Consider the following 23,435-nt stretch of genomic DNA (forward strand, 5'->3'; position numbering starts at 1 on the left):
AAGACGTGAACTAAAACTGAACTGCATTAATAAGTTCAAAAGGGATGCCGCCTGTGCTACCGGCATTCTCCAATGGCACTACTTTTATTTCAATCCCAGGCCAACCTGTTGAATCCCGGATCCGGCGTGTTTCTAATCCTGAGAGGATGTGCAACTGTGGACACATGTTCCCTTATCCAAGCATCAGCAGGTAAATTGTTTCTTCATGTGTATTGCACAGACATAAGAGAACCCCAACAAAGACTGTTACAATTACATAGTGTCTCCCTGTACTGCATAGTCTTTTGTAGAGTAGAGTTGTTGTTTTTATTCGAGTGAGAAAGCAGACGTAGTGGAGACGCATTCAAGTTGGAAACTTATATTAGCGTCACCAATAAACATACGAATACAAACTTGTAACAAAACATGATGCACTAACTTATAACGAAATATGATAAGCTAAAACAATGGGCCGGGGCCCCGAAGCCACAATTTTTCCCGTTGGACTGCCGGGCACTGGATGGGTACATTCTCACGATTAGACTACGGCACCTATTTGTTACCGGGTCCTGTGTTGATTTTAACGCTGGGTGCCGCGGGATCACGTGGGGGTCACGCTCAAAAGAACCAGCCCGTAAACTGCCCGGCAGGGCCCCTTTTTCCAATTCCTACCGTAGCATTAGGGAGTACACATGCTTACGTTTATGGTTTTTGTTTTTTTACAGTCAATTCGCAGTGCTGTAACGAAACTCTTTGCAACAATGCCAGTTTCGTACCGACCACGGTTGCCCCGACGACAACGGAGACCACTCTAGTAACAACCCAACCCCAGACCACCCTCCTGACGACAGACCCTGTACCGACCACAGAAATGACCGAAACCACGCTCTACACAGAAGCGACGGTTGCAGCGACGGAAACGACAGGTACAGACGACATTGATACTACATTCTTAACCATGACTGAATATGACACAACAATAGATGAGCGAACCGATGGAACAACCTCATTCGAAACCCTGGTAATGACCGAGCTATCTACCGTAGAAGCGACCGAAACTCCAGTCACCACCGACCTTGGTACTATACTTATAACCATGACACAAGATGCCGCCACCACAGATCAACAAACCGAAGTAAACACCCAATCTGAAACACTTGTGATGACCGAAATACTGACAACCATAGGACTGACTGACACTACGCTCGTCACAGAAGAATCTGGCCTCACAACAGTTGAGCCGACTGAAACTATGCTTGTCACGGAAGAACTGGGCTTAACAAGTACAGACACCACGGACATCGGCACTACACTCGTGACCATGACACAAGATGAGACAACGATAGATCAACAAACCGATGGAACAACTCCATTCGAAACCGTAGTGATGACTGAGCTATCTACCATAGAAGCGACCGACACTACGCTCGTCACGGAAGAGGCAGAGCTGACGACAGCTGAAGCGACGGAAACGATGCTTGTCACAGACATCACCGGCCCTGGTACTACACTAGTGACCGTTACACAAGATGAGACAACATCAGATCAACAAACCGATGCAACAACCCCATTCGAAACCGTAGTGATGACAGAGCTACAATCTACGGTAGAAGCAACCGACACTACGCTCTACACTGAAGATCCAGGATTCACGACAGAAGAAACCACGCTCTACGCGGAAGACTCAACATTGACGACAGAAGAAACCACGCTCTACACGGAAGACTCAACATTGACGACAGAAGAAACCACGCTCTACACGGAAGACTCAACATTCACGACAGAAGAAACCACGCTCTACACAGAAGACTCAGGATTCCCGACAGAAGAAACCACGCCTTACACGGAAGACTCGGGATTCACTGTAGAAGAAACCACGCTCTACACGGAAGACTCAGCATTCGCGACAGAAGAAACCACGCCTTACACGGAAGAAACAGAACCAACAGCAACAGGTATTACCGATATTGGTACGACTCTTTTAAGCATGACACAATTTGACACCACCATAACATATGAACAAACAGAGCTAACTACCCCACCCCGATCTACCTCATCCGAAACCCTAGTGCCAACCGAAACAGCACCCAACACAGAAATGTCCGAGCTAACGACGGAAGAGGTTTTGTCAACAGATCGGACAACGAACGCCCTTCAAGTTATCACAGGTATCACTAACACAGCTGATAACACACTCTTAGCCACTACACAGTATGACACCGCCTCAGATCAGCAAACCGAAGAAGCCACCTCAGCGGGAACTACACTCGACACAGAAGGACCAGGGTCGACAACGATAGAGATTCGGTCTACAGAACTGCCAATGACGTCACCCCAAACTGATTTAGGTATCACTGGCCTTGGCGTCACTGCTAATTATTACATAATATAACACAGCGTAGAAACAAGGCATAATATCCACCCACCCTTTAGAAATGTAGATACACGTAGAAACAATCCCAGTTCAACACAACTACCTCAATAGTCCCCACAACTGCATGTAGTCTCAGCCAGTGATCACTTTTGAACATCCTCTACAGCGATATGCATAAACCCAACCCAAACTATCACATTAGAGCATTAGCACGTACATTATTCTATAGATTATTTCTTCCATTAGTCATAGATTAGATTAGTTCTTTGTATTTGTTAACTATTAGCAATAGTTCAACTCTCATATGCGTAAGTTGCCATACATTGTACCAGATACAATTGTCGTGCAATAAAGTTCTTCTTCCTCTAGACACTAAATCACTTTCGACACTTGCAATGGCATTATATAATTTTACATATCTTTCCATACAGAAACAACAGAGCTGTCAACTACACTCGGGACAGGGGTCACGACAGAAGGACCGACCCAGCCTACAGAAGGGACAGGGCCAACCACAGAAGGACCGACCCAGCCTACAGAAGGGACAGGGCCAACCACAGAAGTACCGACCCAGGCTACAGAAGGGACAGGGTCAACCACAGAAGTACCGACCCAGGCTACAGAAGTGACAGGGTCAACGACAGGAAGAACGACCCAGCCTACAGAAATGACAGGGTCGACGACAGAAGGAGTGACCCAGCCTACGGGAGCGTCCGGGTCTACGACAGGAGTGACCCAGCCTACAGGAGCGTCCGGGTCTACGACAGAAGGAGTGACCCAGCCTACAGGAGCGTCCGGGTCTACGACAGACGGAGTGACCCAGCCTACGGGAGCGTCCGGGTCTACGACAGGAGTGACCCAGCCTACAGGAGCGTCCGGGTCTACGACAGGAGTGACCCAGCCTACAGGAGCGTCCGGGTCTACGACAGAAGGAGTGACCCAGCCTATAAGAGCGTCTGGGTCTACGACAGAAGGAGTGACCCAGCCTACAGGAGCGTCCGGGTCTACGACAGAAGGAGTGACCCAGCCTACAGGAGCGTCCGGGTCTACGACAGGGGTGACCCAGCCTACAGGAGCGTCCGGATCTACGACAGGGGTGACCCAGCCTACAGGAGCGTCCGGGTCTACGACAGGGGTGACCCAGCCTACAGGAGCGTCCGGTTCTACGACAGGAGTGACCCAGCCTACAGGAGCGTCCGGGTCTACGACAGAAGGAGTGACCCAGCCTACAGGAGCGTCCGGGTCTACGACAGAAGGAGTGACCCAGCCTACAGGAGCGTCCGGTTCTACGACAGAAGGAGTGACCCAGCCTACAGGAGCGTCCGGGTCTACGACAGAAGGAGTGACCCAGCCTACAGGAGCGTCCAGGTCTACGACAGAAGAAACGACCCAGTCAATAGTAGTTACCATGGCAACGGACGCCATTAGTAACACAACGACAGTGAGCGTCGACCAGCCGGCAGCAGGGGCTAACGTCGGGCTGATCGCGGGGTGCTCCGTGGGGGGCGTGCTGGCGCTAGGGCTGCTCGCCTCGGCCGTCGCGCTCCTCCTGAAGCGGAAGAAGATGGGCAAGGGCAAGATACATCCCGGGGACGGCGTGGAGGCGCCGGGGGGCCCGGCAGAGACATACAAGTCATTCGACCCGTCTACTAGACGTGTTTTTAGCGAGTGAAATTTACTCGTTTAGCTATAGGGTGGCGTCAACCAGATAGGCTTGCGGACACGAGATCTAGATGTCTCAGGTTCGATTCCTGGTATTCCGCGCTAGACGTTGTGTCCTTGGAAAGGCACTTTACACGACTTTTCTAGGAGACCTGACATCGGTTGGGGAGGTAAAGGGCGGTGGAAGGAGAGAAGTGGCCTCTGCCTTCAAATACCGTACCCTAGACACAGTGGAAAAAAACCCACAGCCTCTACGTCCCCAAAAAGACGATAGGACTATAGCTACCTCTATCTTTACATTTTTAAATGCATCATCGTTATAGTGCAAGATGTAGTGACGCTAAAGATTCAAGTGTTCCTCCCAGCCTTCTGGTTTCATGTATTCTTCGTTCGAAAGCAAAGAAATTAATTGGTATGGCCTTATAGAACAAGAAAATCATTTAAAAATCATTTGGAGGGCTCGGGGAAAAAGCACTCATTATAAACTGGCAATGATGTAAAGCGATGTACATATATTGTATAAATGGTGCGGGCACCCTTAGAGAGACGAAGCTTACCTCGCACACGCACTATACTGTACAAGAGTCTGACGGAATAATAGTTTGAACAATAAGCGGTGCATCGTTGTTTTAGAATAGGAATATTCAATGTACAGCTGGCATAAATATACAATTTGTGGCGTGTTTTGAGTGGCTACGCAAATAGTAAAGTTGCACTCAAGTTCTATTTCTGACACTTCCATTGGAATATTTTCGATGCTTGACGAGATTGTCTACAGAAGTACGATAAACATGGTTTGTTCAAGTTGTCTACATAAGCGTTGTATATTAGGTGAGACCAGTGTAGCTTTCGGCGACAACGGGTGTACATGTATGCTATGCAGTTGATGTATCAGTTTTATTCTATCAAAGAAATTAAAATGACAATGTCTTACGACGACTCGTGACACGTAGCAACCCAGCGTCGTCTGTCATTGAGAAATTTATTTATTCATTCATCCATCCACATACCCATCCATCTATTTATTTATTTATTCATTAACTTATTCATTCATTGATTCATTTATCTATTTATTCAGATTTACCACATTTGTGGAAGGATTGACATAACAGGTGACTATCACATTTTCAAGATGTCAACCCAGATTCTTGACAGCTTCAACCTACTAGGACGTCCCACAAGATATGACACAAGTCGTTGATGTAAACGCAACATGTGTTGAATGTTAATCCGATCCCTCTTAAGCTTAGTTGGGGAAAAGTCTATGAGATGATAGAGAAATGTAATAATCGCATGAGCACATCGTTACCTTTCCGGCAACAAGAACTCAAGTCGTTAATACCGTAGACCGATCCTGTCGAACACCATATCGAACGAATAGAAAACCAATAGAACCCCCTGTTCTATTCAGCCCACCTCCGTCAAAAACAGCGTTGGCGGGGCAGAAATGGCACGTGTAAAGCAGGGTACGTATATCTGGGACTGGTTTTCCACTGTATTGGTTGAATGCATGCTCAGAACAAAAACGAATTTAAAAAAGAAAATAGATCGGGCAGTCAAGGAGAGGAAGCTTGTACCACATGCTGACTATTACAAAGTACGCTAGCGCAGAGTTTCGTATCTTCAGTTACTGGTGTGTGAAACTGGTTAACTTGAAAGTGAACAGGGAAGTAAAAGGATGCATTTTAATTCTTAGTTACTAAAAACCATGCAGCTGTTATGCATGCAATCAATACAGTGGGAACCCTGTCACAGATATATGAACCCTGTTTTAAACGTGCATCGCCTGCTTGTCAGAAACTGGGCGCTGATGCCCACCGACAAGGCAAAGCTATGCGGCGCATACCGCTTTAACATTGACCGAAAACATCACGCTCTCACCGCAACTACACCTACCCCCTCCTTAAACAACTGTACCCGGTGGATACAGCCTTCATCAAAGAAGACATAGCATTCTTATTTGGCCCGCTTTGAAAGGGTTTCAGTGCCACAAAAGCTAAACCGAAGTCAGTGGCATTATTTTCAAGCTAGCCGCGGCGGCCATGTTTGGTCCGTCAAACCCTGTTTTTGACGGAGGTGTTCGAAATCGAACAGGGGGCGTGGCTTTGGGATCGGTCTATTGCAACATGTGTACAAAGTTGAATATTTTTATCCCTTAGTAGAAACAAAAGTTATGAAAAGATAAGGAAATGTAATAATCCTACGAACACATCGTTAACTTTCCTGGACCAAGTCAATCTCAGAGGTAAGGTAGTCCATAATTTGCGGCATCAGGGCCCCGAATTTCGTGAGAGGCCAGGTGGAGAACGGATAGTAGATCTCTCGGGCTCGAGTCGCCCCTCCTCTGATGATGGCCATGGCGGTCTGGTCTACCGGGGTTAGAATTCCAAGCATCTCTGGTGAATTCTGGAACAAATTCATGAGTAAAACCGTTGTAATAGAGACCCCGTTCATACTAAGCCTTTCATAGCCGGCTGAATAAATTAAAAGATTTAGCCGGCTAATTAACCCGGCTATCTTGGCTTAGTATGAACGCAATTTAACCGGCTAAATAAGGGTTTTAGCAGGCTAACTTTAAACCACCTCAGGAGGTGGTTTGAAAAACCCTTTCTAAAACCCTTATTTAGCCGGCTAAATTGCGTTCATATTAAGCCAAGATAGCTGGGTAAATAGCCGGCTAAATCTTTCAATTTATTCAGCCGGCTATGAAAGGCTTAGTATGAACGGGGTCAGAGTCAACTTTTACCAGATTCCTTTATAATATTGAAGCATGTATCAAAAGCTCTCAAATAGACTCGATTAGCTGCGGGAAAATAGTGGAGATTGGTTAGCTCCTCTGTCAAGCTGTTGACTTCATCTTACCTCTAAGTTTTCATCTTACCTCTAAGTTTTTAATGACTTTTGGAGTCCCGATGTAGCCCAGCACGGCGAGAGTGACGGACACGTCCTGCTGAGCCTTCATCAGTTCCACACGGAGGGAGCTGAAGAACCCGTCCAACGCGAACTTCACGGAGCAGTAGAAACTCAAGTTTGGCCAAGGTACTTTACCTACAGATAGAACACATGGAATGCAAAATTATGTTTCACGCTAGAGAACAAGGTTCTTTGTACAGAACCAAGTGTTTTTACCTAGCCGACATTTTGGTGACGGTCTGTCCCCTTCCTCAGGGCAATAATGACTGTTTCTACTTCGCACTGCAGCTAGGTGGCGCTGCTGCAGTGTGAAGAATGCGGTTCCAAAAGTGACTAAGTTTATAGACCCCCCCCCCCCCCCCAATCCAGTTCCGTTACTGGAGCTCGTTATTGAAAAGATGAAGTCAAACTGGGCTTAGCTCGATGCATTTTTAGAAAGTAGTAGACTGTAGGAACGATTATAGCTCTTAATATCATTGCATTCATCACTTTTACATATATAGTGCTATGTTACATGAAATTCACTTGTATTCGCTACAAGGCTGTAGGCGCTATTCAATGCATTAAACTTACTTTGGTCGCACTTCACTCTCAACGCAAATAGTATCGCTTTTGTTATAGTTAAGTAGATCTGTACATGCTAGCCAAATGTTTGTTACGAACACTTAATGATGCATTTGTTAATAATGCAAACAAAACGAAAGAAATATAAGTGATGAATTACCGAAACCAGAGGAAACTACTACGAGATGTCCTTTACTCTCCTTCAGCAGAGGCAGGGCCAGGGAGGCCAGCCGGACGTAACTGACCAGGTTGATGTTCAAGTAGTCTTCGAAGAAGTCCACATCCGGGTCTTCGTCCCAAGACTTGCCCTCGTGAAATTTGTCTTGAAGAGATTTATAGTTGGACCCAACATGGTTCAGCACCAAGTAGTCCAACCTCCCTGGGAAAGATGTAAAACGTTATTGTTGAATTTATTCAATTTTAGCTGGTTCTATTCGCTATCTATCAACTTTGAACGTCAACATGTTTCGTTGTGACCTGTACTTAGCCCAGTGTAGTAAAATACTAACAAATTTGCCCTTGATCCTGATAGTTCGATGAGATTTTCAGGACTGGAGTCTTCTTACACAACATGTATATAATGTTTGAATTTTTAAAAGATTTATCGCCCTACCGAATTTCTCCTTGGCTGTTTGAATGGTTCTCTCACAGTCCTCCGCCTTCCCCATGTCCCCGGCCACGTAGTGCGCCTCCTGGGCACCCAGAGACTTCGCCTTCGCCACGACCTCGGGGGAAAATAATCATCTACTTTAGCTCACCAAGAAAATTGTCTTCTGACTTGTACGTGTTTTCTACCGACATTGAATTCCCATAGTTTTCATGGCCTTATGTATAGATTATTAACGAACCTTTAAAACACTAGCTCTGAAATGGTTCCATTAGCCCAAATAACATTTTTTGTGAATTTCTTTAGTAATTTTTTTAATTTTTATTTCTTGATTTATTCATTAGTGTGAATTTCTCGCTAATCTGTCTGTTCATTTTTCTGACTTCTGCAGCATCAACTTTGGGCCCGGACCGAACCAGCCTTCCAAGTTTTCCAATCCTGCAAGTCTCCTGTTACACCATTTTGCGAATCACATCCTGCCACCTTGGGCCCGAGTCAGCCGGGGGACAAAATTACACACACACCAAGACAAGCAAAAGAAAACAGAAACAATACAAGCATGCAAAGGTGCTTTCTCACCTCCTTCAACCTGTTCTCCCTCCTGGCTGTGATGAGGATCTTTGCTCCCAGCCGGGCGTACTGGTACGCCATCTCTTCGCCGATGCCGGTACTGCAGCCCGTGATGACGACTGTTGCACCGCGTACAGATTCTGAGGGACAATGTGAATGGTGCGAAATTATGTATCTCGAGCTTTAGAGCTTGTAACCGGATAACTCAAAGAAAAAAAGTCAGGTGTCAAGCCACGAAACCCGCACTGCGCCAAAAGTGGGATTTACTAACGGCGATGAATGCCCGGTAAGTTCCCAAAGCAACGAATCATGCCAGTTTAACCGGGTATTGTTGGACTTATGCTAGGGTCACATTTCCAACCCGGAGCCCGGCCGGGCAGCTTGTGGGAACGAAAACTATGACATAAAAGACAACAAAACACACAAAACTTTTGAAAAATTATTCCTTACCATACGTTATATATATCCTTGATATGCGTCTTTTATTCTTTGTTTTCTCAAACAGCCCGGCCGGGCCCCGGCTTTGAAATGTGACCGAAGCATTAACTGGCATTTATCGCTATTGGTAACGGATCCAATTTTCGTGCCGTGTTGGAGTCAAGAAATAACTGCGCCTCCCGTCAGGACATGTGGTGTATCTAAAACACACACGCGTGTGAATGTTTCGCTTGTTGAGGTCAATAAGTTGATGACGTTAGAATGCGAAGGTAAATCTAACAATTACTCCAAAGCATAGTATTTCGCCATCTAGCGTTGTCACTCGTATTTTCACTTCTAAAGTAAACGAGTGAACCTTTGACAACCTTCAAGTCTTAAAATGTAAATGGACACATTTGAGTTACAATATTCAGACTGCCAATGCTTGGACAAAAGACCCGTCAATAGGGATGTATATAAGGTGCGTGATGGCAGTTAAACAGCCAATATTTACACGGGTCCAAGCCATAGTACTTTCCGATGACCACAGCACCAGTAACACCAACAAAGTAACCCACGTTATACTTAGTCGCGATTTTTTAGTACTTCATCAAAGGGAGAAACTCAGCTCGAACGAAGCATTACAAAGAACTGTTGGTCTGTCACAGTCTCACAAGTGACCACGCCCACCTTACAAGTTAAATAAAGGGTTACCTAACTTGGGTCCACTAAGACGGAGCGCGTCTTGTCAAAATAAGTTATAAGCGTTGTTAAGGATCAAACATATTCCTTTTACGACATGTCTGTAGAGGTTATGACAGAACCCACCGTGGTTAAAGATCTATGACAAGAGAGCTGAAGTTTGTACGACATATTCGCGGCTGTCCCAAAAATGAGTTTTCTGTCGTAGACCTGTCGTGCAATCGTCTACTACGACGAATATGACTAGCCTCCACCAGGCTATGGGGGTACAGATGGTATACTAGAATTCGGCCAAAAAGTTGAATAACTGGCCAGGAAAGTCAGTCCACGGTGAGGTTAACCTTTTCCCCTCCGAAGCGCCTGCTGCAAATGAAAACCTCAAACGCTCCTGGCAAAGTATTCTTCCTACAGGCGATGTGGTGAGTCTGGTAGAGACTAGAATATGACTTGCCTCTAGAGGTAAGTCATGGCAGCGACTTACCCGGATCGAAGCCATCGTAGTTCCAGTAGATTCCGACGGCAACGGCACCGAGTAACACCAGCAGACTAGCCCGCACTAGGAGCGACATGGCGAGTGTATGTGTGTTTATACAGAGGAAGGAGCAGGTAGGACAAAGGTCACTTGAAGCAAGCACCTGCTATACACGTGGCCATACGAGTGACTCTCGATTGAGCCGCAAAACGGGGGCGTCGTCGTTTTACGACAGGCCTGGATCGCATGTATAGTTATGTTGTTTTCTGGCTCTCCTGTCGGTCAAGTTCCACAGAAATAATGGACATAATCATACACAAGCACACGTACGCAAACATTCACGACGTATTGCTAGTATTCCTATTGCGATATAGAAATATATAAATAAGCACATGGAACACAATGGACGAGTTGTGTACCACATTTTGATGCCAATTTCGAGGCACAATTTCCAACATAAGAGTTTATTAACGTGCTGGTGGGACTCTACATCGCAACGACTTAGATTCTATGCAGTTCGTGTATATATCAGTATCATTCGATCAATCGAAACATAATGACAGTGTTTTATGGCGCATTAAGATACATAGCAACAAAGCGGTGTCTTACATTGAGAAATTCCTGACAGATACAGATTCAGCATGAATAGATAAATTAGTAACTTAAACATTCCAGGATGTCCCCGACATAAACACAATGGTATAATTTATAACTCCAGTCGTAAATCATCTCATATTTGCATGAATTTCACACGAAATTTGAACAATATACATGCAAAATCATGACCAGTAGCAAACATGTGTCCGTCTTTTTCCAGCGCAAATTTAACGATCTATGGAAGGTTTTGGATGGTTTAGAACAGAAATGAGAATATAAGCAAGATATAGCTTTTTGCAGTCCGATGTTTTTCTGAACCTAAAACGTTTTTACAAGCCCAGTTCAGGTCCGGTGTTTAGTTACGCAGCACTCAACCAGTTATCATATAATGATACTGTAAAATAATACAACGATATAATCAGGCACCAGAGCCCTCAGTTTGGAAAAGGGCCAGGTGTGGAAGGGATAGTAGATCTCCCGTGCGCGGGTTGCACCTCCCCGGATAACCGCCAGGGCGGTCTCGTCCGTCGGGGCGAATTTTTCCAGTACCTTGTCACCGTCTGGCTCAGTCTGTAGTAAAAAAAAGAAGAACACAGTGAATAACAGGCAGGAAGACATCCCCCACACAACCACGCTATACGAAGATAGCATTTGGAAAATGTATAACTGTGGAAACACCGACACAGACAGGTCGTTCAGTCTGATATAACCAGCTGCTGCCGCGCCGCGTGCCTGCGAAGCCGAATAAGGGTTATCTGTATCTTTATTTATATAGCCGGTTTAACCGCCCTTTGGCGTAACACACCTGCTATACCGGCTTTATCAAAACAGATACAGACATAGACAGAACATAAACAATACCTCCCCGTGAATTACTAGCCTCTGACCACGAGGCCACCTTACCATCTGGATTGAGCTGCAAAGAAGTCAAAATACAGTAATTTACTAGTTTACTAATAAAACTATTTGCGTACTTTTAAATGGTTGGAGAATGTTGGGGTGGCGATGAAACCCAGCACGGCGAGAGTGACGGACACGTCCTGCTGAGCCTTCATCAGTTCCACACGGAGGGAGCTGAAGAACCCGTCCAACGCGAACTTCACAGAGCTGTAGAAGCTCATGCCTGGAAATGGCATCTTTCCTGTCCACAAAGAAGAGCAACAGTCTTTAGCACACAATTCTGTGTGAAGTAATTATGGTGTCTGGTTTGTGGTGAGGCTAACGTGTTCAATACCCTCTTTAATTACAGACATGCCAAATTTCAGACACATCCATCAAAAGTATATTGATTTATAGGTGCAAAGACACAGACGCAGACAAAAACCACCTCTTTACTACAACGAGGATCCACTTCATTCTCATACGCACAAAACTGTGACAGTTTTTGTTCACCTTTTCATTGATTGTACAGGTAGGTTTTTGTGATTGATTTCATACCGACAAGTCTTGTTTCCTCTTTTATTTATTAAACTTTAGGGTGGTCCCTTCAGTTAACTAAGTTACTGATTTCCAATGGAGCCCTTATTATGATTACATTATAGATAATAGATAAAGGTCATAACATAAAATGATTAAACATAGGAATATATACAATAGCACTAGAATCATCAAACATCATACAAAATCCTCTTTATTGTCTTTCGTATTGCCACCTATATATCCCCCACATAATCATCACCGGCGCCACCTGGAAGGCCTGCAATGGAGGCTAGGCACGATGTGTCAGTCGCTCTTCTTTATTAATCTTACCTCCCAAAGACCCGACGACCACGATGTGTCCTTTGCTCTCCTTCAGCAGAGGCAGGGCCAGGGAGGCCAGCCGGACGTAACTGATCAGGTTGATGTTTAAGAAGTCCACGAAGAAGTCCATATCCGGGTCGTCGTCCCAAGACTTGCCCCTCCACAGATCGCTAAACATGTCCTCAAAAGATTTGAAACTCGACCCGACGTGATTCAGCACCAGGTAGTCCAACCGACCTGCACAAGATGTGAAGTCTTAGGGTTACGTTTAGATCTCCTTATTGCATGAATACTACTCTTTACCGGACTATTTTGTGGACTGAACGAATATAGAAATATGTTACAATATGGGGATTGTTTTGTCTGAGGGTTGGGCGGTCATTACCTTCAAGAAAAAGGAGGTGTTCTTTTAGGCCTGCCTGGCTGTGTTTGTATGTGTGTGTGTGTGTCTGTGCGTCTATATGTGTTCCGAATTTTGTTGAGAACCTCTGAATACATTTTAATGACATTTGGTTTGTGGATAAGTTTGGGGAAGACGAAGGTCAATGTCAATTTGTTACTTACCCTGAACTGGTCCTTTATATGAATTATCATGAAATATAGACATGGTATTCTACCAAGGGAAAGGACTTTCACACATAAAAATCACACATGTAACTATGGTAGAGAATTCCACCATTTAAAATAGATCTGGCTAACTGATTGCAACCTTATTCGTATCATCAATGGCACAAGATAAAACAATAAGTATACAAACTCTTAATATATCATGAAGGTATGGGGTCTGAATATTCGTCCATTGGTTACAAATTGGAGGCATGACTCCTCTTGCAAAAGATACTATTTTACCAGTAATCCTGGTAGAGACTAGTCAAACACCCTCCTCCTACTCCGCATGTCCTAAAACTTCAGTTTTCGACTTACCGAATTTCTCTTTGGCTGTTTGAATGGTTCTCTCACAGTCCTCCGCCTTCCCCATGTCCCCTGCCACGTAGTGCGCCTCCTGGGCACCCAGAGACTTCGCCTTCGCTACGACCTAAGAGCAAACCAAACGCCAGAGACGTTTGTAACTATATTTCATGACTTACTTGTCTCTCAGTCAGACTTTCCTACTTCCACTAAGCTTCGCTATTTGTCATTTACAAAAATATGAAATGAAATTGAATATGCCTCCGTGAAAAAAAAAGGTTTTTGTGAATCTATTGTTTTATTCATCATTGAACATTTCTCGCTAATCCTGTCTGTGCATTTTCTTCCCAATGCAACGTTGTACCCGGGCCAAGCCAACCTTGTTATCTTGCCAGTCTCCGGCTACACCATCTTTCGCCGAACATCCTGTCACTCAATATAATATTCAAATAACTGCACACCTAGACAAACAAACAAACCAAAAACGATACCTTCGTTTTCACGGAGGTAGAAGGCAAAACTTCCAAACACTATTTGTGGTGTTTGGAAGGTTAATCAAAATGAAACAGTGCAAAACGGAGTCTTCCCACCTCCTTCAGCCTGTTCTCCCTTCTGGCTGTGATGAGGATCTTCGCTCCCAGCCGGGCGTACTGGTACGCCATCTCTTCGCCGATACCGGTACTGCAGCCCGTGATGACGACAGTTGCACCGCGTACAGATTCTGAAGAACGATATGTGTGAATTGTGTGAAATCATGAGCCTTAGCACTTGTAACCGGATAACCCAAAGAAAAAAGTCAGGTGTCAAGCCACGAAACCTGCACTGCAACAAAAGTCGGATTTGCCAACGGCGATGAATTCCCGGTAAGTCTAGTATTGGTTTCCAATAGCAACAAATACTGCCAGTTTAACCTGGTATTGTTGGACTTAAGCCCCCTCTCACTGGACCCGTGGCACGCTGGCGGCGTCGATGCGTCCTTAGCTGGATTTGTGTTACCCTTTACTAAACCATGACCAAAATGACAACAAAACACAAAAAAAATTCTTTTTTTAAATCGTTTTTTTCGATGAAATTAGTTTAATGCTTTGTCAATTCGATCGCCCGCAGCGACGCCGCCAGCGTACCACGGGGTCCAGTGACAGGGGGGCTTTAACTGGCATTTGTCGCTATTGGTAATGGATCAATTTTCGTGCCGTGGAGTCTGTTGCACCGCGTACAGACTCTAAGGGACAATGTCAACCATGCCATACATTCAGGATCTTTCAGGACTTGTAACCGGTGAATCAAGAGAAAAGGGAAATATTCAAGGCTTAAACGAAACGAAACTTGAGTCAAGATATGACGGTGCCTCCCATCGGGAGATATGGTAACCTAAAACACACACGCGTGTGAATGTTTTGCTTGTTAACATTGTAACGTTACCTAAAACACACAGGCAAAGCATTCCCACGCCTGCGCGTCTTAGATACACAATATTCCCAGACCGGAGGCACCACAATATCTTGACTCCAACTTTTTTTCATGTTTGATGACGCTTATCATTTGAAAGTAGGTAAATCTAGCAAATACTCCTGTTGTTGGTCGTCGGACGTTGTCAACGATGACAAAAGCATCGTATCAGGCACAGTGTAGGCATAGCGTATTGCAATTCGGATTTAATTTTCCAGGGTAAATGACTGACTCTTTGAAAACCTACAACAGCTACAAGATCTATATCAACACAATGATACCCATAAGCTTCGGCACCAAATACCAACAACAAACAGGCACGTTATACTCAGTCACAATATCGTTAAAGTTCTGCATCAAAGAGAGAAGCACAAGCGAAGCATTACAATCAACACTGTTTGTCTGACAGTGCCTCACATACCATCACGTCCACCTATGAATAATGAATCATCCCCTATGCATCAACTAAGACGGAACACATCTTGTCAAACACTCGAGTCCCAACCGTTATGTCACATTCTCTGTACGATTTATTTTGTCGTAGGGTGTACGTCAAGGCTATGATAGAAGCAATCGTCGACAGAAATCCCGGGCAGACTTTTCATATACAAGATATAATAGAATTTCGTCCCCAAAATTCCCCCCAACTTGCTGTTGTTTATCGGTATTTCAATGCAAGGGTAAATCAACACAGCGACTTACCCGGATCGAAGCCATCGTAGTTCCAGTAGATTCCGACGGCAACGGCGCCGAGTAACACCAACAGACTGACTCGCACTAGGAGCGACATCGCGCGTGTGTGTGTGTGTGCTTAGACAGGTAAGACAATGGTTCACAGTAGAAACCTGCTGTTGACTCAAGCCCACGCCGCAAAACGGGGGTGTCGTCAACTTACGGCAGACCTGGGCCGCGTGAAGCCGCTTGTGCACTGTTACTAAGCGTTGTTTAAGGATTGCCCGTCTGTCCAGTTTTACAGACAAAAATGGCACTAAGGATGTATCACAACGCTCCATTGTAATGTGGAAATCACAGAGAGAGGGGAGACATGTATGAATACACGCACTCGCCCACACACACACGCACAAAATTAACTAGCTGCTAATAAATCTTGAGTTCGCTCAGCAGCAAATAAAAGAAAAAAGTAGCCACCTCGTTCCCTTTTGACGCAGTCTTTTATATGACGCCTAGCGGAAGTCATGCGATCAGCAGCCAACGCACAGCGAGCGACCAAACGTTCTCATCAAACATTTATTTATTCCTCTACCATCCAGCACAGTTTCCACCACGCTGTCTTGCACAGAAGAATATCTTTGGCTTTTGCAACTACTTTGCTGCCCTCCTTTAAACATGAACTTAACTTTATACATCAACTCCCTCCCAGCCCACTGCTTTCCCCCCGAATATAACCTACAAACCTTCAAAACAAACCTACGCCGCTGGCTCTCACCTATGGGTATGCTACATTAGTTCAATTGGTTCAATGCTGGGAAGTGGCCCCTTACGGCCTTGCATTGAGCGAGATCGTTAAAAAAAACTAGTAGATTTATACAATATACTCCCTTAATTGCCACGCCATATCAAACCTCCGGGTGATCAAATCATTAACTTCCTGTATTCACTTTAAGGTAACTCAAGTGTTGAATTTGGTAACCAAATCATCACCTGCTATCATCATGCTTCTGCACGGTTCAAACCTGTTTTACTCATTCCCGTGTACATTAGCCATATACCACTCCAGTTTGGTGCCCGTATCACCTTCAGATTGAAAGATACAAAACCAGACGTCGCATTGCTGTCCTATAACAAGCCGCTAGGGAGCCCAAAATCTAATCATTTCTAGGTCTCATCAAGACCTGCCCACATACAACATATAAACACTTGCCACAGTAAATCATACCATATTAATCTTAGCGTTAAGGTAGTCCATAATTTGCGGCATCAGAGCTCCGAATTTTGCCAAAGGCCAGACGGAGAACGGATGGTAGATCTCCCGGGCTCTAGTCACCCCTCCTCGGATGATGGCCATGGCGGTCTGGCCTACAGGAGCTACCATGTTCAGCATCTCTGGTGTGTTCTGTAAAAAACATATTTAGTAGGCATTCCTTTATAGTAGGTATTTTTGTGTCTTTTGAGGCAAACAATAGTCCAGTCTCTTATCTTCAGTTTGTTTATTTGGTTTCAACTCCTCGTTTTTTTAAGCATGCTGTCAACTTAATTTGTAGTCTAATCAATAACTGGTGAAGGAGCTAGCCGCCAATAGCTACTGAGAGCTCGGTTGCAAATCTATAAGAATATGGACAGCCAACTCCTCTTGCAAACTTTTCACGTAATTTGACTTTGAATTTATCTAGCTCTACTATTAGCTTGTAATTTCGTCTTACCTGTAAGCTTTGAACGATGGTCGGAGTCGCAATGGGGCCGAGCACGGCGAGAGTGACGGACACGTCCTGCTGAGCCTTCATCAGTTCCACACGGAGGGAGCTGAAGAACCCGTCCAGGGCAAACTTCACAGAGCTGTAGAACGTCAAGAATGGCCACGGTATTTTGCCTGTTGATAAACACACAAAAAATACAATACGATCAATTAAGTATTGAGGATGACGATGAATTGGTGCAGAGATACTTCAGATCAATTGTCGGCGTTCCTCTCTATTTATTTTGCCATTTAAAGTCCACGTTGCCTTCTTTAACTTCTAATAAAACATCTCGCTAGACTGCGCCAAAGTGGTTGATATCATTGTTTTGATGGTATTTACCAGTCATCTGATGCAAACAATACATGAACAGAAATAATCTTACCAGCAGCAGAAGAAAGTACCACGATGTGTCCTTTGCTCTCCCTCAGCAGAGGCAGGGCCAGGGAGGCCAGTCGGACATAACTGACCAGGTTGATGTTTAAAAATCCACAAAGAAGTCCACATCTGGGTCCTGGTCCCACGACTTAAGCTTGCCCTCGATGAATTGCTGTTGTCAAGACTTGTAACTGGATCCGACATGGTTCAGCACCAAGTAGTCCAACCGACCTGGAGGGTTTTTTTTTACTATTCGGTCCTTCTTGTCTTCTTTGTTTTTTAGGCTACCAACTTCAACTTGCTGACGATTCTGTGTCCGATATACCGTATACTGTAAGGTTGGATCCACTCACACCTGGAAGGACCCCTACTCTATTCGATGAGTGCAGCGGGTTCTTTAACGTGCTCCATGTGTGGGTCTCCTCAAACACGGGACCTCCTTTCCGAGGGACGTCTCCTGGGCACCCAGAGACTTCGCCTTCGCTACGACCTGAGGAAAAACCAAGCGCCAGAGACGTATTTAGATATATTTCATGACTTGTACGGCACATGTCCAACAAGAACAAAATGAACAGGAGATAACAAATAAGGAATTTCTTTCTGCGCCGTAGAAAGCCAGCGGGAGGCCCATGTACAACTTGAACGAACGAACTTTCCTTTTCTCGACCCCTACCAACCTACCAAATATCATAAGTATCCATTCACATCTTTTCGAGTTATACTGTCCATAAACACACACGAAGCTGGTATGTTACGCCGAAGGGCGGGTATACTAGCCATATCGATCCAGATACGGATACACACAGAGAGACAAACACACAAAAGGCACCGAAAACATAACTCTCTTATCGAAAGTGATAAAAAAAACATATTGTAACCTCTTTCCGTCTGTTCTCCCTCCTGGCTGTGATGAGGATCTTTGCTCCCAGCCGGGCGTACTGGTACGCCATCTTTTCGCCGATACCGGTACTGCAGCCCGTGATGACGACAGTGGCCCCCCGCAGAGACTCTGTTCATTAATGATACATTGTATGAATAATAATCTAGTACAGATTTGAACTGTCGTTTTCCATTAGTCTCCAAGCAGACCCAACGGTTGCAAAGACCGTATCCAACTGGCAGAAGGAGTTTTTATAGCAACCGGCGGTGCCTGACAACTTCTCTGGCTGACTGGAGCTTCTCTGGCTAGCTTGTACGATTTTGGCACCGTGGAGATCTGCTTGGAGATGAATTTTCCATACCTGAGAAAGAAGCAATCCTTTTGGCGAAGCCCGCCCGCCGGCCTTACCGACTTCCCGGTTACCAGCAATGAAGGGTAAATAAGGACACGGGTAACCCCAAATTTCACCCATTTTCGCAAAGGTTAAGTGCCCTTAAGACCTCATCTGCATTCATATCTGTACGAAAATATAATCATTGCTTCCTAGCTTTAGGGGATGAACTTCAAGTAAATAGTCAAGATCCCTTTTCAGTATGTTGTTCTGACGTGTTCTCGATCGACAAAGGAACTTGAAACAAAACGCCGAGAAAAACACAATATCTTAGATATGGCTGAGCTGATCGCCTTGAATCTTATGTCCTTCTATTCTCTAGTTGTAGCGTCTATTAACAAAATGTTGAACCCCGTGCCGCATACATTACACTTTGTGTACCAGTTCCATTAATAAGGGCTATGTCCATACTGCCATACTTCGTCTGTTCTATACTTAACGTTATATTCTTATACTAACACATATGACAGATACATAACACGTATTTACCTAGATCGAAGCCGTCGTAGTTCCAGTAGATCCCGACGGCTACTGCACCGAGTGATACCAACAAACCAACCCACAGCAGCCGTGACATTGTCAGAGAAATACCGCCAGCGACTCGATATCGCCACAGCATTTCGCCTATGGGGATTTACATGGTTAGGGACGCCAAATTAAGAAGATTCGACGCTTCAAACTTTATAGTATAGGGTGCACAGGAGAGGTATTGACATTGGGTATGTTTGAATTCAGGGCACAATCCTGACAAACATGTCAAAGTGAACTAGCTGCTAATAATCCACTTCATACTGGGGTAAGCAAGAAATAAAAGAAGATGATGAAAAGTAGCCCCCAATCGCGAGCCTGGTTCCCTTTTGACACAGTCTTTCATATGACTGTGAGTGGAAGTCGTCTAAACAGCAGCCAACGCACAGCGACCGAGCATACATCCAAATCAAACTCAGACACATACACATTTATTTACATTTACTTACCATTAACTTTACGTAACCAAATCATTAGCTTTCCACGTAACTATTCGTTAATTCCAGATTACCAAATAATTCATTTACAGTGCGCAAAATCATTAATTAGGAGGTGACCAAATTATGAAACTTCCGGATAACCAAATCATTAACTGATAGGTTAACAAATTAGGAATTTTCAGGTATCCAAATTGTCAACTACCTGGTAACAAAATCATCATCTTCAGTAACCTCCCAATAACAAATCATTAACTTTCCGGTAACCATATCATTAACTTCTTGATAACCAAATCATTAACTTCCCGGTAACCAAAGCAATAACTTCTCGAGAACTAAATCATTATCTTTCGGGTAACTAAATCATTAACAACTTGATAACCAAATCATTAACTTCCCGGTAACCAAATCAATAACTTCTCAAAAACTAAATCATTAACTTTCCGGTAACCATATCATTAACTTGTTGATAACGAAATCATTAATTTTTCGGTAACCATATCATTAACTTTTCGATAACCATATCATTAACTTTTCGATAACCAAATCATTAGCTTTCCGGTAACCATATCGTTAACTTATCGATAACTAAATCATTAACTTTCCGGTAACAGGTTAACCCTGACAGCAAGGTAGTCCACGAACTGCGGCATCAGACCGCTGAGTTTGGCCATAGGCCAGGTGTAGAAGGGATAGTAGACCTCCCGGGCGCGGGTCGCCCCTCCCCTTATGATGACCAGGGCGGTCTCGCCTTTCAGAGCGGCACCTTCCAGCACCGTATCACCGCCCGGAACATCCTGGAGCAAAACCAAACCAAACAGAGAAGGTCAAAAGTTAGCTTGAAAGGTGGCATTTTTATAATTCATGAAGCAAGATTGAGCTGTGATTTCCAGTACAAAATGAAACTTTCGGTTGTCCAACTCAAGTCTTTGTCAAGTGATAAGCAAATTTGGTTGAGTCCAGTTTTTGTGTTGGAATTCGAAATTACAGCTCCAACTTGCTTCGGAATAGACAAGGATTGTTAAGACTCCATCAAATTGACGAGTTTCATTTCCTAAGTAAAAGTCAAAATTTCCGCAAAAACTGTAAATATCTATATCTATTAGGTAACTACAATCTAGAGATTGAAAAATTGAGTTTTCCTTTGTTTGTTTGTTGTTTGTTTGTTTACTTCTTATGATAAACTAATGGCTCCTAATTCCGGGCTTACCTGCAACTTTTCAGAAATCTTTGGGGTGCCGATTTTACCCAGCACTACCAGAGTGACGGACACGTCCTGCTGAGCCTTCATCAGTTCCACACGGAGGGAGCTGAAGAACCCGTCCAGACCGAACTTCGCACAGCTGTAGAAGCTCAAGTTCGGCCAGTACATTTTTCCTGAAAGGCAAATGGAAAATTGATAAAGAAGAACACAATCAAGTGATCAATTATAACAACGTCAAAATTCATCGCACATTTCGTACGTCTCAATACAACTTTTCTCTCTCTTTCCCCTTTTCCTTATTCTTTCTCGTTCTCTTTCTTTCTTTGATACAGATAATATTTTCTCTCTCTTGTTATCTTTTTCTCTCATTCATTCACTTTTTCTTCCCAATCTTTCCTTCCCTCTCCCCTTCTCTTTCCCTCTCTTTTTCTCTGATTGACTTGGCACTATATTTGACAGCATTCACAATGCATTAACGAAATTATTTTACCGAATGCAGAAGACACTGCCACGATGTGTCCGCTGCTCTCCTTCAGCAGAGGCAGAGCCAGGGAGGCCAGCCGGACGTAACTGACCAGGTTGATGTTTAAGAAGTCTACCAAGTACTCCACATCCGGGTCCTGGTCCCAAGACGTAAGCGTGCCTTCGATAAATTTCTGTTGTAGAGACTTGAAACTGGATCCCATGTGGTTCAGCACCAAGTAGTCCAACCGACCTGGAGTGGATTAAAAATAAGAAAGTTTCTAAACGGTTCTTCTTCTTTGTCTTCATTGTTTTTTAGGCTACCAACTTCAATTTGCTGAAGATTCTGTTTCCTATATACCGTATACTAGTGTAGGATTTAATCCACTTTCCCTGGGAAGGACCCCTACTCTTTTCGATGAGTGTGGCGGGTTCTTTAACGTGCTCGAGGTGTGGCTCTCCTCAAACACGGGACCTCCAATCCGAGGGACGTCCCTAGCCGAAGCTAGGTACTTATTTTCAGTGACGTCGTCTAAAGTGCCTTTCCCAAGGGTACACGATCGGTGACATAGCCCGGGACCTATTGGGTTCTGGGCCGAACGCGTGGCTGTTGTGCCTCGCGACCCCACCCCCGGTTTTGTGCTTATTTCCTGGCGATTTTTTAATCGTATCGATGACTTATGGGGCTTACCGAATTTCTCCTTGGCTGTTTGAATGGTTCTCTCACAGTCCTCCGCCTTCCCCATGTCCCCGGCCACGTAGTGCGCCTCCTGGGCACCCAGGGACTTCGCCTTCGCTACGACCTGAGGAAAAACCAAGCGCCAGAGACGTATTTAGATATATTTCATGAATTGTACGGCACACTTCCAACGGTAACAAAATGATGAAATAACAATCCTTAATAATGGGAATTAAACACGAACTGCACCGAAAACGTAACTTTCTCGGCGATGGTAACAAAACATATTCTCACCTCCTTCAGCCTGTTCTCCCTCCTGGCTGTGATGAGGATCTTTGCTCCCAGCCGGGCGTACTGGTACGCCATCTCTTCGCCGATACCGGTACTGCAGCCCGTGATGACGACGGTGGCCCCCCGCAGAGATTCTGCTCGTTAATTACATAAAAAGTAGCCTTTATGTAGAGGTGATCACTAGTAAAGGATTGTTGAACTGTTATTTTCCGTATCTCACAAACAAGCAGTCTTTTTGGAGCGGCCCGCCCACCGGTTGATCGACTTTCCCGCTTCGGTGAACCGTGACCGTAAATAAGGGCAAAGGTAACGCCCAATTTCACCCATTTTCGCAAATTTTAAGAGCCCTTAAGTCTCTCCAAGACCTCATCTGCGTTCTAGATCTGATCTAAAATATAATCATTGATTCCTAGCTTTAGGGGGTGACCTGCAAACACTAGTTCTATGAAGGGCTATGTCCATACTTCCTTATATGCTTCGTCGGTTCTATCTATACTACACCTATGAATCAGACAGACACCCCCATTTACCTGGATCGAAGCCATCGTAGTTCCAGTAGATCCCGACAGCCACAGCACCGAGTAACATGAACAAACTAAACCACAGTAAACGAGACATTGTCATTAGAATACCACTCGCTCTTCAATGCAAGCAATACAACCCAGTGTCTCGGGTCATTGCACAATGACTTTCTGACCCTGACCTCCTTCCACGTGCTGTCTCCACAGTATTTTGCCTATGGGGATTTAGGATTTACGTGGTTGGGGACGCCAAATTAAGAGGATTCGACCCTTCAAACTGTATAGTATAGGGTAC

The 23,435-nt window shown here is 44.6% G+C and overlaps 3 protein-coding genes and 1 pseudogene across 5 annotated transcripts; 1 reads left to right on the forward strand and 3 right to left on the reverse strand.

Annotated features, from left to right (window-relative positions):
- Positions 1 to 499: 499 nt before the first annotated feature.
- On the forward strand, positions 500 to 4,025 carry LOC136437167 (mucin-22-like). The gene is made up of 3 exons (XM_066431649.1): positions 500 to 503; positions 705 to 2,327; positions 2,785 to 4,025. Exons 1-3 carry the CDS (start codon positions 500 to 502, stop codon positions 4,023 to 4,025), a joined length of 2,868 nt encoding a protein of 955 aa, XP_066287746.1.
- Positions 4,026 to 6,224: 2,199 nt separating this feature from the next.
- LOC136436168 (hydroxysteroid 11-beta-dehydrogenase 1-like protein) lies at positions 6,225 to 10,377 on the reverse strand. Its single transcript, XM_066429948.1, has 6 exons — positions 10,270 to 10,377; positions 8,679 to 8,809; positions 8,106 to 8,217; positions 7,653 to 7,871; positions 6,897 to 7,063; positions 6,225 to 6,409 (listed from the first exon to the last, which is right to left on the reverse strand). Exons 1-6 carry the CDS (start codon positions 10,355 to 10,357, stop codon positions 6,230 to 6,232), a joined length of 897 nt encoding a protein of 298 aa, XP_066286045.1. The 5' UTR covers positions 10,358 to 10,377; the 3' UTR covers positions 6,225 to 6,229.
- A 337-nt stretch (positions 10,378 to 10,714) lies between these two features.
- On the reverse strand, positions 10,715 to 23,328 carry LOC136436149 (hydroxysteroid 11-beta-dehydrogenase 1-like protein). Of its 3 annotated transcripts, none has more exons than XM_066429928.1 (6): positions 23,150 to 23,328; positions 14,097 to 14,227; positions 13,522 to 13,633; positions 12,607 to 12,834; positions 11,832 to 11,998; positions 10,715 to 11,427 (listed from the first exon to the last, which is right to left on the reverse strand). In XM_066429928.1, the coding sequence occupies exons 1-6, from the start codon at positions 23,241 to 23,243 to the stop codon at positions 11,239 to 11,241; spliced, it is 921 nt and encodes a 306-aa protein (XP_066286025.1). In that variant the 5' UTR covers positions 23,244 to 23,328; the 3' UTR covers positions 10,715 to 11,238. The 3 variants fall into 3 exon arrangements, with proteins under 3 accessions (XP_066286025.1, XP_066286026.1, XP_066286024.1); XM_066429929.1 differs by lacking the exon at positions 23,150 to 23,328 and adding an exon at positions 15,658 to 15,745; XM_066429927.1 differs by lacking the exons at positions 10,715 to 11,427; positions 11,832 to 11,998; positions 12,607 to 12,834; positions 13,522 to 13,633; positions 14,097 to 14,227 and adding exons at positions 19,956 to 20,780; positions 21,194 to 21,360; positions 21,678 to 21,902; positions 22,341 to 22,452; positions 22,623 to 22,753 and having other exon boundaries at positions 23,150 to 23,311.
- LOC136436164 (hydroxysteroid 11-beta-dehydrogenase 1-like protein) lies at positions 16,664 to 19,595 on the reverse strand (annotated as a pseudogene).
- Positions 23,329 to 23,435: the final 107 nt, after the last annotated feature.

This window comes from Branchiostoma lanceolatum, chromosome 6 (genome assembly GCF_035083965.1).
Source record: "Branchiostoma lanceolatum isolate klBraLanc5 chromosome 6, klBraLanc5.hap2, whole genome shotgun sequence".
Classification (NCBI taxonomy): Eukaryota; Metazoa; Chordata; class Leptocardii; order Amphioxiformes; family Branchiostomatidae; genus Branchiostoma; species Branchiostoma lanceolatum.

What these genes read in the sequence shown, in the direction of transcription:
- LOC136437167 (XM_066431649.1), top strand. An exon ending in GTCACCCCAAACTGATTTAG is followed by an intron (nt 2,328 to 2,784) that starts GTATCACTGGCC and finishes CTTTCCATACAG; the next exon opens with AAACAACAGAGCTGTCAACT.
- LOC136436168 (XM_066429948.1), bottom strand. Translation starts at nt 10,357, where the DNA reads ATGTCGCTCCTAGTGCGGGCTAGTCTGCTGGTGTTACTCGGTGCCGTT. An exon ending in GGGAGAACAGGTTGAAGGAG is followed by an intron (nt 8,218 to 8,678) that starts GTGAGAAAGCAC and finishes TTTTCCCCCGAG; the next exon opens with GTCGTGGCGAAGGCGAAGTC. An exon ending in AAGTCATTAAAAACTTAGAG is followed by an intron (nt 6,410 to 6,896) that starts GTAAGATGAAAA and finishes AATTCACCAGAG; the next exon opens with ATGCTTGGAATTCTAACCCC.
- LOC136436149 (XM_066429927.1), bottom strand. Translation starts at nt 23,243, where the DNA reads ATGACAATGTCTCGTTTACTGTGGTTTAGTTTGTTCATGTTACTCGGT. An exon ending in CTACGATGGCTTCGATCCAG is followed by an intron (nt 22,754 to 23,149) that starts GTAAATGGGGGT and finishes ATTAACGAGCAG; the next exon opens with AATCTCTGCGGGGGGCCACC. An exon ending in AGATTTCTGAAAAGTTGCAG is followed by an intron (nt 20,781 to 21,193) that starts GTAAGCCCGGAA and finishes GTTTTGCTCCAG; the next exon opens with GATGTTCCGGGCGGTGATAC.